Consider the following 14000-nt stretch of genomic DNA (forward strand, 5'->3'; position numbering starts at 1 on the left):
AGACATGATAAACACAAATAAAACCTGTCTTTTACTTATATAAGCAGGAGTATTTTCAGTTTGCTCTTTTAGGATGGTGGTAGTTAATACTGAGTTCCTGAGTTAATAATGATTTCACAAGTGTTCTTTCCAAAAAAAGACTGTTTATTTTCAGCTGTAAGGCTGAAGCGTAGGAAGACGTCCTACACTGAATTCACGCTGCCTTTCTCGATATCATATAAGGCAAGCCATCATTCTGATAAGTCAGTGCTTGTATTTGTAGCTGCACCATATTGGAACCCCTGGGACAAGTTAGGCTAAATCCACTCTTTTTACCAGGGTTTGGATATGGCAAATTCTAGACGTGTGTCAGAGCCAAACTGACACATTGCTTAAAACCAAAATCAAACATCCAACAACAACAACAAAAACACGAGGAAAGATTTGGATTTCTGATGGAAAAAGCATCAAATGGATCATATATGATTACAACCGCTTCTGTCATTAGTCTAGCAGAAGGGCTAGTTGCTCAATACAATTAAAGCTCTTCAGTCAAAGATACGAACTCCAGCGCCACTATTAAGAAACATCCTCGAGGCATCTCATCATATCTGATGTATTTTGTGTATTTTTGGAAAATAAGTACTGAATCAGGTGAGAGGCAAAGCCTTTAAATAACCCTACAAATTCGAACCGTCAAAGCAGCACTTCTTAAAACATCTTTGGGAAAAGAAACAACATCCTTTGAAGTGGAGGCAGGTTGGATTTCAGAATGAAGCAGCTTCACAGATTTAGACACCTGCTTAATTAGAGGACGAATGCAAAATCCTTAAACTTAAAAGGCTTTTATGAGGCAGCACTTCAGAGAACAAGCATTCCTCGAGCATCGGCAGAGAAGAGCTGTTGGCTATTATCTTTGGAGCTGGGTCAAAAACGAATATATTAGCAAAAAGGACTCTCCTTCTGATGGTGAGATGAGCTGTATGTAATTCCCAGACCTCAAATAGGAAGCATTTTGAAAGAATTGAGGGAAGTTGGAATCATGGATGCTTTAGGAGGCAACACTCAATTCATCATGCAATCAGAAAACAAAATAAAGAACAAAAAACTAGGTAGGTAGACAGCAGGTATGCAGTCATTTAAACACAGTAAAGGAACTCCTTTTCCATTACACTGTTGTGGTTCAGCAGTCTGTCTGATAGTTTTTATGCAACCCATTCGAGAATAATACAAGAGGAGCTCCTAAATACTACCAAACCAGGAAATAAAAGAGAGAAAACAGCTAATGTCTTTCACACCAGCTTTTAAGCAGGAAAAAAGCACCTCTTTTGACAGAGAAACGTAGAGACGCTCCTGAAAAGTAGCTTTAACAAATGCTTATAAGAGCAAAGGTCTTTGCTGTATCGCTTTAGGGAATGGTAGAGACACAACTACAATGATCAGCATTTGACACGAAAATACCAGAGTAGGGTTTTTTCTCCTCAAAAGAAGAGAAACTGCAAAGCTCATAACTGAGAAGTGATGAAAACACTAAGCTGGCAGCAGGGAGTTTCCTTTTTCTAGTACACTGGCCTACGTGAAGACACAAAAGTAATGCAATCATAATCAAAACCACGGGTGAAGCTTTTAATATGGCACATAGTTATTGAAGACCTGGGTCAATTGAGAACTCAGATATGATTGTTTATGTAGGAATGGACATTTGATGAAAAAAGTCCTATCTGTTGTGTGGAAGTATTTACCCAGGAGACTGCTGCAAGGATTGTGTCTCTTCAATAATATTTAGAGCTCCCAGAAGAGCAGGTAGGCACCTTCACATCTCACCGTATTTGTTGCAAGAAAAAAAGAGCAAGAAAGTAGTTATGTGCTGAAAAAAATGGACCTTTCTTTGCCAGACTATGACGAAAATATTAAGAGTTCCCCAGCAGTTCTCAAGGTCTGCATCCTTTATTCAAAGCATCATCTGAACAGATTAAAACATTTTTATTTAAGATTTTATCAGCTTTGTAACTTACAACAAAAATTATGAAAAACATTCAGAAAAAATACAAAAGTTCTAATAGATGACAACAATTTCCTGTTCTGGAGTATTTTTATTCCCATTCATTGTTCATTGTCCTTTACAAAACACACTGTTTACTATAACTTTTCAAAGTAGCCTTGTTCTTCTTTTAAGACATTGTTTTCAGACCGTTTTTTAAAATTGTCCTTATCATATTCAATGCTGAAAACAAACTGAAGAAAATGGACAGATTTATTCCATAAAAATAAAAGCAGATACACTGCAAATAAAACACGTGCTTGGGAAACAGAAATAAGTATTAGAGCTTGAATACAGCTTAGGCCAAAACCAATCTATTGTGGAACTTACAATACCCTTGATGCAACTAATGTAAAATACAAATATAAGCAGCCTAATAATTCCTGTAAAATAAAATGAAGACTAGGAGGCCATAAACTAATTATTTAAAAAGCTAAAAAGGAAAGCACATATTTTACTAGAATTTCTACCCCAATGTACTGTAAACATTCACACTGAATTAGTTCCGATATCGAAATACAGTAAGTGGTTCTATTATGCAAGGTTTAGTGTATTGGCTTCCATTTTTATCCTAATACTGCCCCATATCATAAGTGGGATACAATAAACAACTAATACAGTATTGCTGCTATGTTAGCCTGCTCCATATGCAGCTGCAGCGTTTTGGGAGTCGGTTTCAACCCTCTTGTTCATCTCTAGCGCAAAAGCTCAAATATTTCAGTTAAATTCATTTTCTCATGTTTCAGTGAGAACACCACCAAATGTCTTATTGCTTTCTTCACTGCTTTGTGGACTTGTCTACAACTTTTGCCTGTAAATGATTTGCCATCTCTGAGCCATAAACCGTAGCTTTTCTCAAAAAGGAGCCGAAGGGTGGACATTCTCTTTCACGACAAGTGATCTCTGACACCAGTATCACTATGTGCCCCAAGAGCATGCCCACTCAGAGCAATCTGTGTCTTTGTGAGGCCCAACACCCTGTTTTGGTTTCATTCCAAGTTGGATGTTCAGCATAATACAAAAATAAAGAGCTTTCTTTTTGTTTCTGCTTAGAAGGAAATTTCATTTCGTCTCCGTCGAAGAACAACAGGCTACATTAACTCACAAATTCGTCAGCGCTAATCTGGAAACTCACAGATAATTTTATCTGAAACTGAATGCAAAGATACACAAGCTTCATCTGCAGCAGAATATGGCTGCTTGCCTTCTGTGCTGTTCAGGCTTCTCTGAAAACATCAAAGCCACAATCAGTTCTCTCCACAGAGTCTCAATTAGTTTCTGAGGCCAGTTTAAAACCCAGATCCTATGTTTTAACATGAAACAAAAATCAAACTTCATCTGCCTCAAGGCCTGATCTGTATCAACAAACCTTCTCTGAGAAAGATTTTCCACCCTAGGAGATACTCACAGTATGAACATCTCCTTGTAGCCCCAAATCACACCAGCTGCTTCTGGAAAAGGCCCCCGCTGTGCCCCTGGAAAAGACTTAAGGTATCCCATGTGTTAACAGATTTTCTTATCAGGCATGAAGATACTATCTGATCAGTGGCCCAGGCAATGTAAAACTGTTATGCAAATTTTGTAATCATTGCAGTTACTCTTGATTTTCTGCACCTGCAGAAAGATGAGGAGGAATTCACATTCTTGGGCTAGATACTATGCTGGGGTAAATTTACATAGTTAAACTGAAATCAAAGGAACTGTACTGATTTGTAGGGGCTGAGGGTCTGTTGCAAGATTTCATAGCCACAGAAGAGTCTCAAACCCTTTTTTGATTTCCCAGTTTCGTATGTGTGGAGGTTGTAAATATTTGATATCGGCATTCTTGTTAGAAAGTTTTTTCCAGATCTGCTTTCTAAAAAGATCAAATGATCTTCCTCAATATACTATGCATGTAAATAGAAAATTACTATTTATCTAGAAGCTTACTTATGAGACTGAAGCAACCCCGTTTAATTTCTACAATTTTAACATAGTATCCTTGACGCTCCACCATAGCAATGCTTTTGATAGTCTCTGATTAGTAAAACTTCTTACCTCTATATGCATATACAGAAATGTGAAGGTTGCACTAGGATCTATATTCTTGATGTCTTATTGCTTTCCTTTTCCATTACTGAAAAAAAACAGGCTACAAATCTGGGTACTATACTTAATTATGGGAAAGAGTTATCTATTTCCATTTTAACTGAATTAAAAATGTCAGTACCTATTCTAGGTCTAACAGCCTAAAAGCCTGAAAACATTATTTTGTATTCCCCTGAAAAGTAATTTTTACAACTGTGTATTTGCAAGGAGTTCACCAAACTAGCAGTGCATTTATTTTTCAAATGAAATGTCCATAGCCTGTAGAATAATTCAAACAGGTGCTAATTAGGTGTACAGAAAGGCCACTGAGGATAATTTATGTATTCCCCTTGCAACAGAAAAGAAAAAAGAATAAATGTTAATTGCTTATATTATGCAACAAATGATTTTTAGGATGGTACTAAATTAGCTGCAAATATTATAATTACAAAGTAGCGGGTAATTTACTAAAGATTAATTGAAATGATTAAATACAAACTGCATAAATTTGCAAGGTAGTATTAATGCTTTCTGCACAGAAATGATAAAACCAACCCGTGGTTGTTACTGGCTATCTAATGAAGTACTTTACGCACCTCATGAAGCATCAGTGGCCTCTCTTTTATGCACCCTTCTCTTGAAAGGGTTTTACATTATTTTCATGGGGGGAAATCATTGTAGTGTTGATAATAACCAGAACGTCTAAACCAGTCTATGTTAAGGCCTAAGTCTGATCTCAATTACATGGGAGCAACACAAAAATATTGCTTTAAGGTCTGTGTCCAGCAGCCTTTTCTGAAAGCGGCAGCAACTGTGGCCGTTTACTGAATGACAACTTAAGCAATTGCACATGCAGTTTGAATGCATTCCTCATAATCAGCAGGAGGAGGCCCACTTTAAGCAAGACACTTGGAAATTTGAGTACAAAGCACTAGTTTTAATTCACTTTCATTAATTCAGTGCACCAGTATCCTGCACGCAGGCTTCGTCTTGTGCTGTATGGAAGTGGAAGGGGATGGTGATGAACCTGGAGGAGGGGAGAGCAACTTAAAAGTTGTTCTAGTCCAGGAGGGTTTTCTTAGCTAGGAGTGTGCTCTACTTTAAATGCAGGATACTTTTCTGAGTTTATTATCTATTTATTACAATTCCTTGGCCAGTATTTCTTTTGTTATTGTTGTTTTGTTTGTTTGTTTGTGTGGCTTAATATTTAATACAATTCAAATGTAGTTAGAGAGCGACAGTGTAAACAGAAGAGAATTCAATATTGGGAGTAATTCTTGACTTCTGAGGCAGTAGGAAGAAGACATTATCATGTTCTTTTTGACTAACACATGTCACAGCTGTAATGACACTGACTGTGAGATGTTTCACTTTCATTAACACACATGCCATATGTCATTACAAGAAGCACTGTGAGTACTGGCTTTCTATAAATGAAAATAAATGTCTTGTGCTTTTGGCTAGTTGTAACAGTAAGCACTTACAATGCTGAGATGCTCAATGTGCGGGACACATTCTAGGGAAGGACTTTGATTTCTACAGACCTAAATTTACCCATGTGCAGAGACAGAAGAGAAGCACGTATATTAATTAATTCCCAAATGGGCAGACTCTTTATCCATTTTCAATACAAGGCTGAAATCCCCTTGACACCATGCTAGGTATAAAATTTTGGCTGTCATTTCGGGTAAGCCTTAAGATCTGTTTAATATGAAGAGTCCAATTCAAGAACAAAGGGACTTTCTGGATTTTTGTCCTACTCAGTATCTCACTTTCATGTGCGTTTCAGCTCCTTTTACTTGAACAGGTCTTGCTTAAACCTAATCATGTGCAATATTGAATAAGAATGGCTCAGTAAATCAGGGCAAAAAGGCTCATCTAACATTAAAATGAAGTCTGTGCATAACATCCATTAGAACAATATTGAGAAGACCCACACAGGAATTAGAAAGTCAAATTTCAAATTATGAGATATGTTGCAGTCTTGGTAACAAAAGGAAATAGGGATGCATTAAATGCAGATCTGATTTAAGAGATCAAAGAGATGTGAATCTCATAGGCAGATAACCATAAGCAGAGCCTCTGAAGTCAGTGCAGCTGGACATTATTATTTGTGTTGCCCTTATCAAGCTCTGGCAGATATTTGTACCTCAAAAGGTTCATTACTGAGAGATCAGAATCACAATTCCTTATGCAAAGTACGTGGCGCACTAGAAGACAGGGCATAGCACTGGCAATATGCAAACCAGCAAAAAAGTGCAAGGTTGAAAATGAGAGGCCAGATTCTGTAGAGCATCTGAATTGTGAAGAAAGTGCAATTCATAGCAGGTATCTGTGAAGCTGCCCGAGAATGCAGCCTCTAGATTCTCTGCTGCTCTTTGTCTGGCCACTCTCCATGTGTTGATTTGGGGAGATCTAAAAGCTGTTTGGAGATGAGCTGAGAACACTGAGCTCAGGGCCTCAGCAAAGACAGCTGGCGGTTGCCATGACTGGCACATTGCAGCCACCCATGCTTTTCTCTCACCCACCTCCACTCTTCTCCCGGACGCTTTCACAGCCAGGCAGGGGACAAGCGACACATAAACCTCTTGAACCCCTTATAGGAACCTGCTGTATCGTGGAGCCCAAATAGGAGTGAACTGCACAAACTGACTCTGCACCCATGGCAATTCTGTCTTATTTGGTAAAAAGCCTGTGTCACTATTAAGAGAAAACGATAGATGGATTTTACCCACAAATGTATGACAGCAGTTACTTTCCAATGCTGGCATTCGCAAATGCTGGCACAGCAAAATATTAAAAGAAAGTCATAGCAAAACAATAAACATTCCAAAAGCAGTGGCTAAATACAATTCATAACTGTCAGGCAAAACTACAGCAATGCTGTTAGACTGGTGCCTTATTTTACACTGAGATTACATAGACAAGTTCAAAAATAGCTTGAATTTAGACCTTTGTAATTACATCGTAATTACAGTGTCCCGGATAACAAAGTAGGATTTTGTAAAATAGGTATCTTATTCATCTGAAAAGAAATACTTCCTTCATCTTCCTTCATCAGCCAGTTGTTTTTGCCTTTGCTGGTATAAATTTTTGTTTGATGGAAAAATATTTATTTTAATACATAAATGCAACTGATCCTGAGGAAAAAAAAATGATAAACAATCAGTAAAAATACACTGCATTGCCCTTTAAAGCTGCACCATTTCTGATGCACATTATGAACATATTTCATGCTGGTTTGACCAGTAGTACTCTTACAGTGGAAAAGCATATTAGTATGAAATGTATTAATAGGGGTGGAGTCCTCTGCCCTATCTTCCCTTGTTCCATAACAATTTGCATATATTCAAATACTGGTTGAATCCAATTAAATGAGTTGAATCTACCTTACCAACAATTTGAACTTGTTTAGTTTTGTTACAGAAATTTTAAAAGGGTTGTCTCGTTTAGCTTGAGAGATGAATGCTACATCATACAAATATTTGGCGACCAAACCCAAAATTCAAACACTTGATTTTTCGGAAGTTTTTGTTTAGAAAGATTATGACATTTACCAACAAGAAAAAAAATCCCCTGGGGGAATTATTCCATCCGTGCCACTGCAGGGCTTCTGCAGCTTCCTCTGCGCAGCTGGATACTCGGCTAGCTGGATCACCGCTCCAAGCTACAAACACAAGACCTTTTACAGAAAAGACCTCAAAAAGACAAATAAGTTAGAGTATTCTAGTTCCATCTCTGCCCGTGAGATGAACTGAAAACTCCACGCTGCACAGCTGATATCTCTGGCAGCATCAAAGGCCAGCCCTGAGACCCCAGCTCTATCCACAGGAATCTTGAAGGAGACTTAAGTGTGCAAACGCAGATGCCTGAATGGTGACTGAGCATCTGAAGTGTGAGAATACTAAATTAGGGGTCACGTTCATGACAACAGGGGTATCAGGCCAGCAACAGATACTAATTGCTTCAGTGAAGCCATGGTGGTTGGTATTACCTGAAGAGCTGGTGGTAAGCTGCACCTGACGGACATTTCTGTGTGCACAGAGACCAACCTGTCCAGCAGCAGCCATGGCAGCTGATCCCTTTAAAACTGCAGTGAATGACAGTGTCCTTTCACTGTACAAATTACACGACTTACACTCTGCTCAGGTAAAAGTGCACTCTTCCAAAGGGCAGTGAAAATTAACACAAGAAGCGTCTTTTTAAATTACACTTCAATAGACAGGTGCAGTTCACAAACCCTGGAAAAAACAGGACAGCCATTGTTGTACCTTTGGGAAAACCAATTTTCACTGATATGATTGGAAAGCACTACTTAGGGATATTAATATCCTTACCATTTTGAACATTCAGAATTCAAATATAAAATATTTTGTTAGTATCTTTTCTATCTTATCTCCTTGTTTCAACATTAAAACTGAATGCTCTTTTAGAAAACTTAGCTCCTGCTACTTTAGAGATACCTCCTTTGCAGCTGGGTGTGTCGATGGTTCTGATTATACCTTTATGTCTGTAAATATGATCTAAGAGACCAAATTAAAAACAAAACTCAAGATCCACCTCTGCAAACATAATCAGACATGTTGACTAATACTATCTGAAGACATACCAGTGAGTCTTTGTTCACTTACTGTATCTGTATTATTGCCACTTGCTGTATAACGACATCCAGTAGTAATACTGGAACACGGCAGCTTCTTTGATTCAGGCTGTAATTTATAAAATCAAATTTGCTGATAAAATGCCTGAAGTTGGTTAGCAAGACACAAGGTTCTTCTTTTGAGTTATGTCAGTAGCTGTATAACTCTTAAGTATCAAAGAGATGTTTTATAAAAAAAACAAAGGCAAGTGTTTTACATTAAATCTTATAAAACTGTACATAATAATAGTCTACAACATGAAAATGGCCATTAAACTGTTGTAGTAGTTATGAAATGTAGTAAATATAACAATTCTAATGTTTCATATATTTATCATATTAATCACTGTATTCATACAGTTGTGTTTGTATATATATATTCAATGGCACAGAAACAGTTGTTGGAAAATGCACATTAACTCTTAACCCATTAGAAGTTATTATAATATTTTTTCATCCAAAAAGTTAACAAATGAAAAAAGAAATAGCCTTGTAATACAATGCACTTTTTGACATAATCTGGGGTAGCAATCAAGATGACACATAACAGAGAATGCTCTAGATTTCAGATTGCTTTACATTTACACCTACTGTAATACAAAATTTTAAACATTAAATGCAATTAAATAATACACAGTTTATGAAACAGTTGATTTCAGAGATCCACAATGCACAAAATCTAGTTAGTGTCTAATAAGAGTTCCCAGTAATTTATATCTCTGGGACCTTTATGGAAAATTTAAGTCGGTTTGTCTTTACCATCACCTAGGCAAAGTAAGTTTGAACTGTTTTTCTTTTTGTCTATGCAGAGCTGCATTCAACTGGATAAAATATTATATTTATTTATGTTTCCCATTGCTGGACATTCATCCAGTAAACCTTGAGCATATGCTTAAGCATCTGGTAACGGCATTTTTTGGGGCAGGGAAACTCACTATCGATATCCCTCAGTAAACAAAGCGTTTCTAATTTTTTCCATAGTTAAGGCAACTATACTGATATATTAGACACACCATATGCTTTTATGTTGCTTCCTAAAGATCTAAACAGTAAGAGTGAACAGAAGTTTCAAACTTGCTTTGATCTTCCTAACCACTTAGGAATTGTATCAAGCTGGTGGAGAGTACTTCACTTTAACATGTTTTACAACTGTAGACATAGCTTGTAAGCTGCTCACTAGAAAAATAAAGTATGTATTGGCTTGAATTTGAAGACTTGACCATTCATATAACTTATCAGAAAAATCAAAACCAGCCAGTCAAATTCCAGTGAATGAAATTTAGAAAAACAATAACACACACATGTAAAATTTATGTGTTTTCAATTGTTTCTACCCCATAAGTTAAGCTACTCAGACCCTTGTCATCATTCCCTCTGTATCTTGGGTGGGCTTTCTCAAAGGCTATCTGCAGACACTGTAAGTGATCACACTTGGTATCTGCCAGTTCCAGCACATCATTTAACATTTATTCTAGCACATCACATAAACTAGAGAGCCATTTAAATTTGTTTTCTGTCAGGTAAGGCTGTAGGTATAAATGACAGAACCGCTTGTGTTGTGGCTGCAAGACAGTGCAGCTACAGCAGGCAACGGCACAGAACCGCCAGTGCTGCCAAACTAACAAGTGAGGAACTCGGGGCTGGACTGCTCCCATTTCCAGTTACACTGTGTTTAGAGGATGACTTGACAGTGCTTGTGGTGGTTGTGGTGTCAATCTTTTTCACAGTTGGGTTTGGTTCGTTTCTGTTTTCTGGATGGGTTTTCTTGTCCTTGAGTATATCTGAAAACATGAAAGTAAATGTAAGATTAATCACACGTCTTGTAAATACTGGCTTTAAATTCTGTCTGTTGTGGGAACATGTTGTGCACTAGTCTGAATAACTGAATTGCATATGAAGAGTGATGAGGCACTTGTGTTAATGTTCTAGTTGGACCTAGTATGGCCTGCTCTGCTTGTGTCCCTGTAGACACAGCCTGAGCAGAACAACAGGTATTCTGCATTGCAGTGGCTGGTCTCAGAACCCAGTTTTCTCTCACAAAAAGTATCTTCGGTTTCACCTGGGATGGAACTGGCTCATGCTTTAAAACATGATGTTACGATTGAATGGTTTTGTAACATGCCCTAGTGAAACACGTGCTAAGTTGCTGAGTTGCTGCAGGAGGAGACTGGAGAACATATCAATTTAATGTAAAGAGTCCACTTCCCAGCTTCTTTTTGCTTTGCCACTACCCTTAACATTAAAGCAACATACGATCCTTAATATGGTAAGACAACCTGGCAAGAAAGATGACATGAGGAAATATATAGGTGTCTCATAGGCCTTGTTCATCAACAGGGGCAAAAAACCTGGCTACAAAGAGAAAACGCTCTAAGTTTTGTTTAATTGTTTTTCCTAGCAAGTACAAGGATTTTTTTTGGTTTTGAGCAATACAATATCACTAGCATTTTTTCCCCCTCCAGATGCATTTTGGGGTAATTTGGGACATTTTTAATATAAAGGACTAGATTCACAAAAAAAGTATGAGTAGTCCTTTATTGCAAAACTTAGGTATTTTTTTTTTTTTTTAAATGAGAAAATGACTGATAAGGGTCTCTAGTTACCTTGACATTCCCAAGCTATTTGCAATGATTACTGAGATCATACTGTCCTTGAACCCTCTCATTGGCATTGGGGGGGAAGAAAATACATTTTTTAAAAAATCACTAGTTCATCTGATGATGGGATGATGATTTTACAGTCAATCTGTAAAAGCATTCCCAAGTGCCTGGCAAAAAAACCCAAAACACTTAACTGGAAGAATTTATAAATTAACAATAATTTTTCAAGTCCAAGCTTAAAGGATTTGTGATACTAATGAATGCAATGCACATACACAAGAAAGCAAAAGGCTGTAACATAGATTAAACAACAGTCCAATCTTAAAATAAAAACTCTGAATCACAGAAGCAAGTTCCTGGCAGAAACTGGAAAGATGGAAAGTATTCCAGAAATGTAAATGCAATCTGAGATCATTGTCTGCATGCCAGTAGTTCTGAACAACCATCAATAAACTCACTTGATAATAAAAATGAGCTATTGTATTGGGAAAGCACACATTGTTCTTTTGCCAGTATAAACTATAAAAGAAATGCAACGAGTTCCTCCATTTTATCATAATACCAACATTAATCCCAGAAGAAGCCGTGACTCCTAGGCCTGGCTCAGGGGTGACTGCCAAGAAGGGGCACTGGCTGGCAAGGTGTGCAGTGGTGGAATAGCATTCTGGCAAAATGTGGCCATAGCACTTCTTCAGTTCCAACTGGGCAACGGAGCTCACAGAAAGGGGGAGAAAAAGCATGCTTTAAATGTTTAGAAAATATCAGTATTCTGAGGACACAAAGAAAAATGGACAACCTTCAGACTGTCATTAAAGTAAATTAAGAATAAATCATGGAAATAGGTGTGTTCTGACACTGCCTAGACTCCTTTCCATCACTGTCATTCTCCTTTTCGACTGCGGTAAGGGCACTATTTCTCTGCTGCCTCTTATATCATCCCAGCCTGCTGACTTCAGCTCTCTGGGGCCAGCTGATTAAATTAAGACCTCACTCAGGTAAATCTATTCCCCTCTTTCAGTTGGCCATGTCCAGCATTGTAACTTCATTGGCCTCTATAAATCCACCAGACTGAAATGTTTTAATTCGTTTATTTTCTTAATATTGACTTAACCAAAAATCTAAGGTAAGATTTAATGCTATCAGAGAGGCTGTTGGTTTTTAAAAGCTTTCCTCTCAGTGACTGCTTAATGCACTACATAACAAGCATTAAATAATACATTAGAAAATTCTGCCTTTATCCTTTCCATGGGAAGGACTAAATTCTGAATTCAGTCTATGTCTTCAGAGCAGGGTATCTTCTGATGCTATTCATGGCCAGTTCTAATTCAGGATTTAATTGTCCCAAACTGGCATTTCATTTAAAATGCTCTGTTTTCTCTTTTCTTAAATAGAAATAGCTTCAGTCCTAATTCAGTTCAAGATCTTTTTCAATCCTATATTTAGTTTTTAAGGCAGAAGTTTCAGCAGTGTAAAGATTTCATGTTTTATTCCAGTTTCCTCAGTTCCTGTTGCTTACTCACTTGGAGGTTCTGGCTGAGAGACTCCACGGTAAATGAGTTTTTCCTCTTAAATCTTTTTCTCAGAGTCAAAGATGGTTATGTTCCATCTACTACTGACATTCAAAAGCAAAACGATAGTGAGCATGCTAAAAAAAAAAAAAAAAGTGGAGCGTGAAGACTATCACAGAGCTGAAATTCCAGACTCAACAAAGTAAACCCCAGGTGTTCAATACCCATGAATAAAGCCCTTAGAGTATGACTTCATAAAACCAAAGAAACTCCACAGCTTCAGTTTATTCTAGTATTTACATTCTGCATTTTAAAGGCTATGGTTCCAAATTAAAAGCTTTCTCCATCACTAGAGACTTTCTTTCCATCATCGGTCCTTTCTCCTTTCCAGAAATGGAGCAGTTAGAATCTTTGAAGGCTTCAGCTAACCTCAGGCTAACGTGTGATGGCCCTTTGGCCACCGACATATGAATATTGCTCTACACTGTTTATTTCTCACTGTATCATGATGGTGATACAGCCACTGTAGCAGCTGCTGTGCTGTTCCCTTATCCAGGCTCCCAGTGTGAACATCCAAGCCATGCCAACAGGGGTACTTAGTGAAAGCAGCCAACTGCCAGAGCAGCCTTTGTGAACAGCCTTGTGGGACTCCTGCCGAGGACGAGGTCTGTTGGGGTCAGGGAAGATGGCTCTGAGTCCCTCTAGGCCCTGTGATTGCTGTGAGTACAGAAAACAGCTCCATTAGTCCAGGGGACTGAGTGCACTTCTTTAGCTGAACCTTCATCCCTGTTTGCTGCTGTTAAGTTCACATCTTGACAACATAAACAAAGCATATAATGAAAATTACTTGACCTCAGTGTTAGAGCATTTAGGATTATCTTCACCTCAAAGATCTAACCGCAGATTGCCACGCAGTAATGCGTGTGTCGCTCAGATAGCACTGAACTTCTCATAAATACTTACACAGATCAATACTATTCCTCAGAGAGACCAGCTAGGATAAAAGGGAGAGTCAAAACCCTTACTATCATTGAATTTAGGAACAGGAAACCTCCCCTGTAGTGCAGGCTGAGCATTCACACATTGAATCCTAGAATGGTTTGGGTTGGAAGGGACCCTCAAAGATCATCTAGTCCAACACCCTGCAATGAGTCTGTCCCCATCTT

At 38.0% G+C, this 14000-nt stretch overlaps 1 protein-coding gene across 6 annotated transcripts in view; it reads right to left on the reverse strand.

The window, feature by feature from the left end:
- The window catches only part of LOC102084468 (glypican-5), a 442035-nt gene that overhangs the window by 50153 nt on the left and 377882 nt on the right, over nucleotides 1-14000 (reverse strand). For 5 of the 6 annotated variants that reach the window (XM_065074305.1, XM_065074304.1, XM_065074302.1 and 2 more), the window contains one exon: nucleotides 1908-10507. The exons of the other annotated variant lie outside the window; for it this stretch is intronic. In XM_065074305.1, the coding sequence (XP_064930377.1) occupies nucleotides 10305-10507 (203 nt within the window). In that variant the 3' untranslated portion in view covers nucleotides 1908-10304. Of the gene's footprint in view, nucleotides 1-1907; nucleotides 10508-14000 lie in introns of those variants that run through there. 6 annotated transcript variants of the gene reach the window in all.

The sequence above is a fragment of the Columba livia genome, chromosome 9 (genome assembly GCF_036013475.1).
Source record: "Columba livia isolate bColLiv1 breed racing homer chromosome 9, bColLiv1.pat.W.v2, whole genome shotgun sequence".
Taxonomy (NCBI): Eukaryota; Metazoa; Chordata; class Aves; order Columbiformes; family Columbidae; genus Columba; species Columba livia.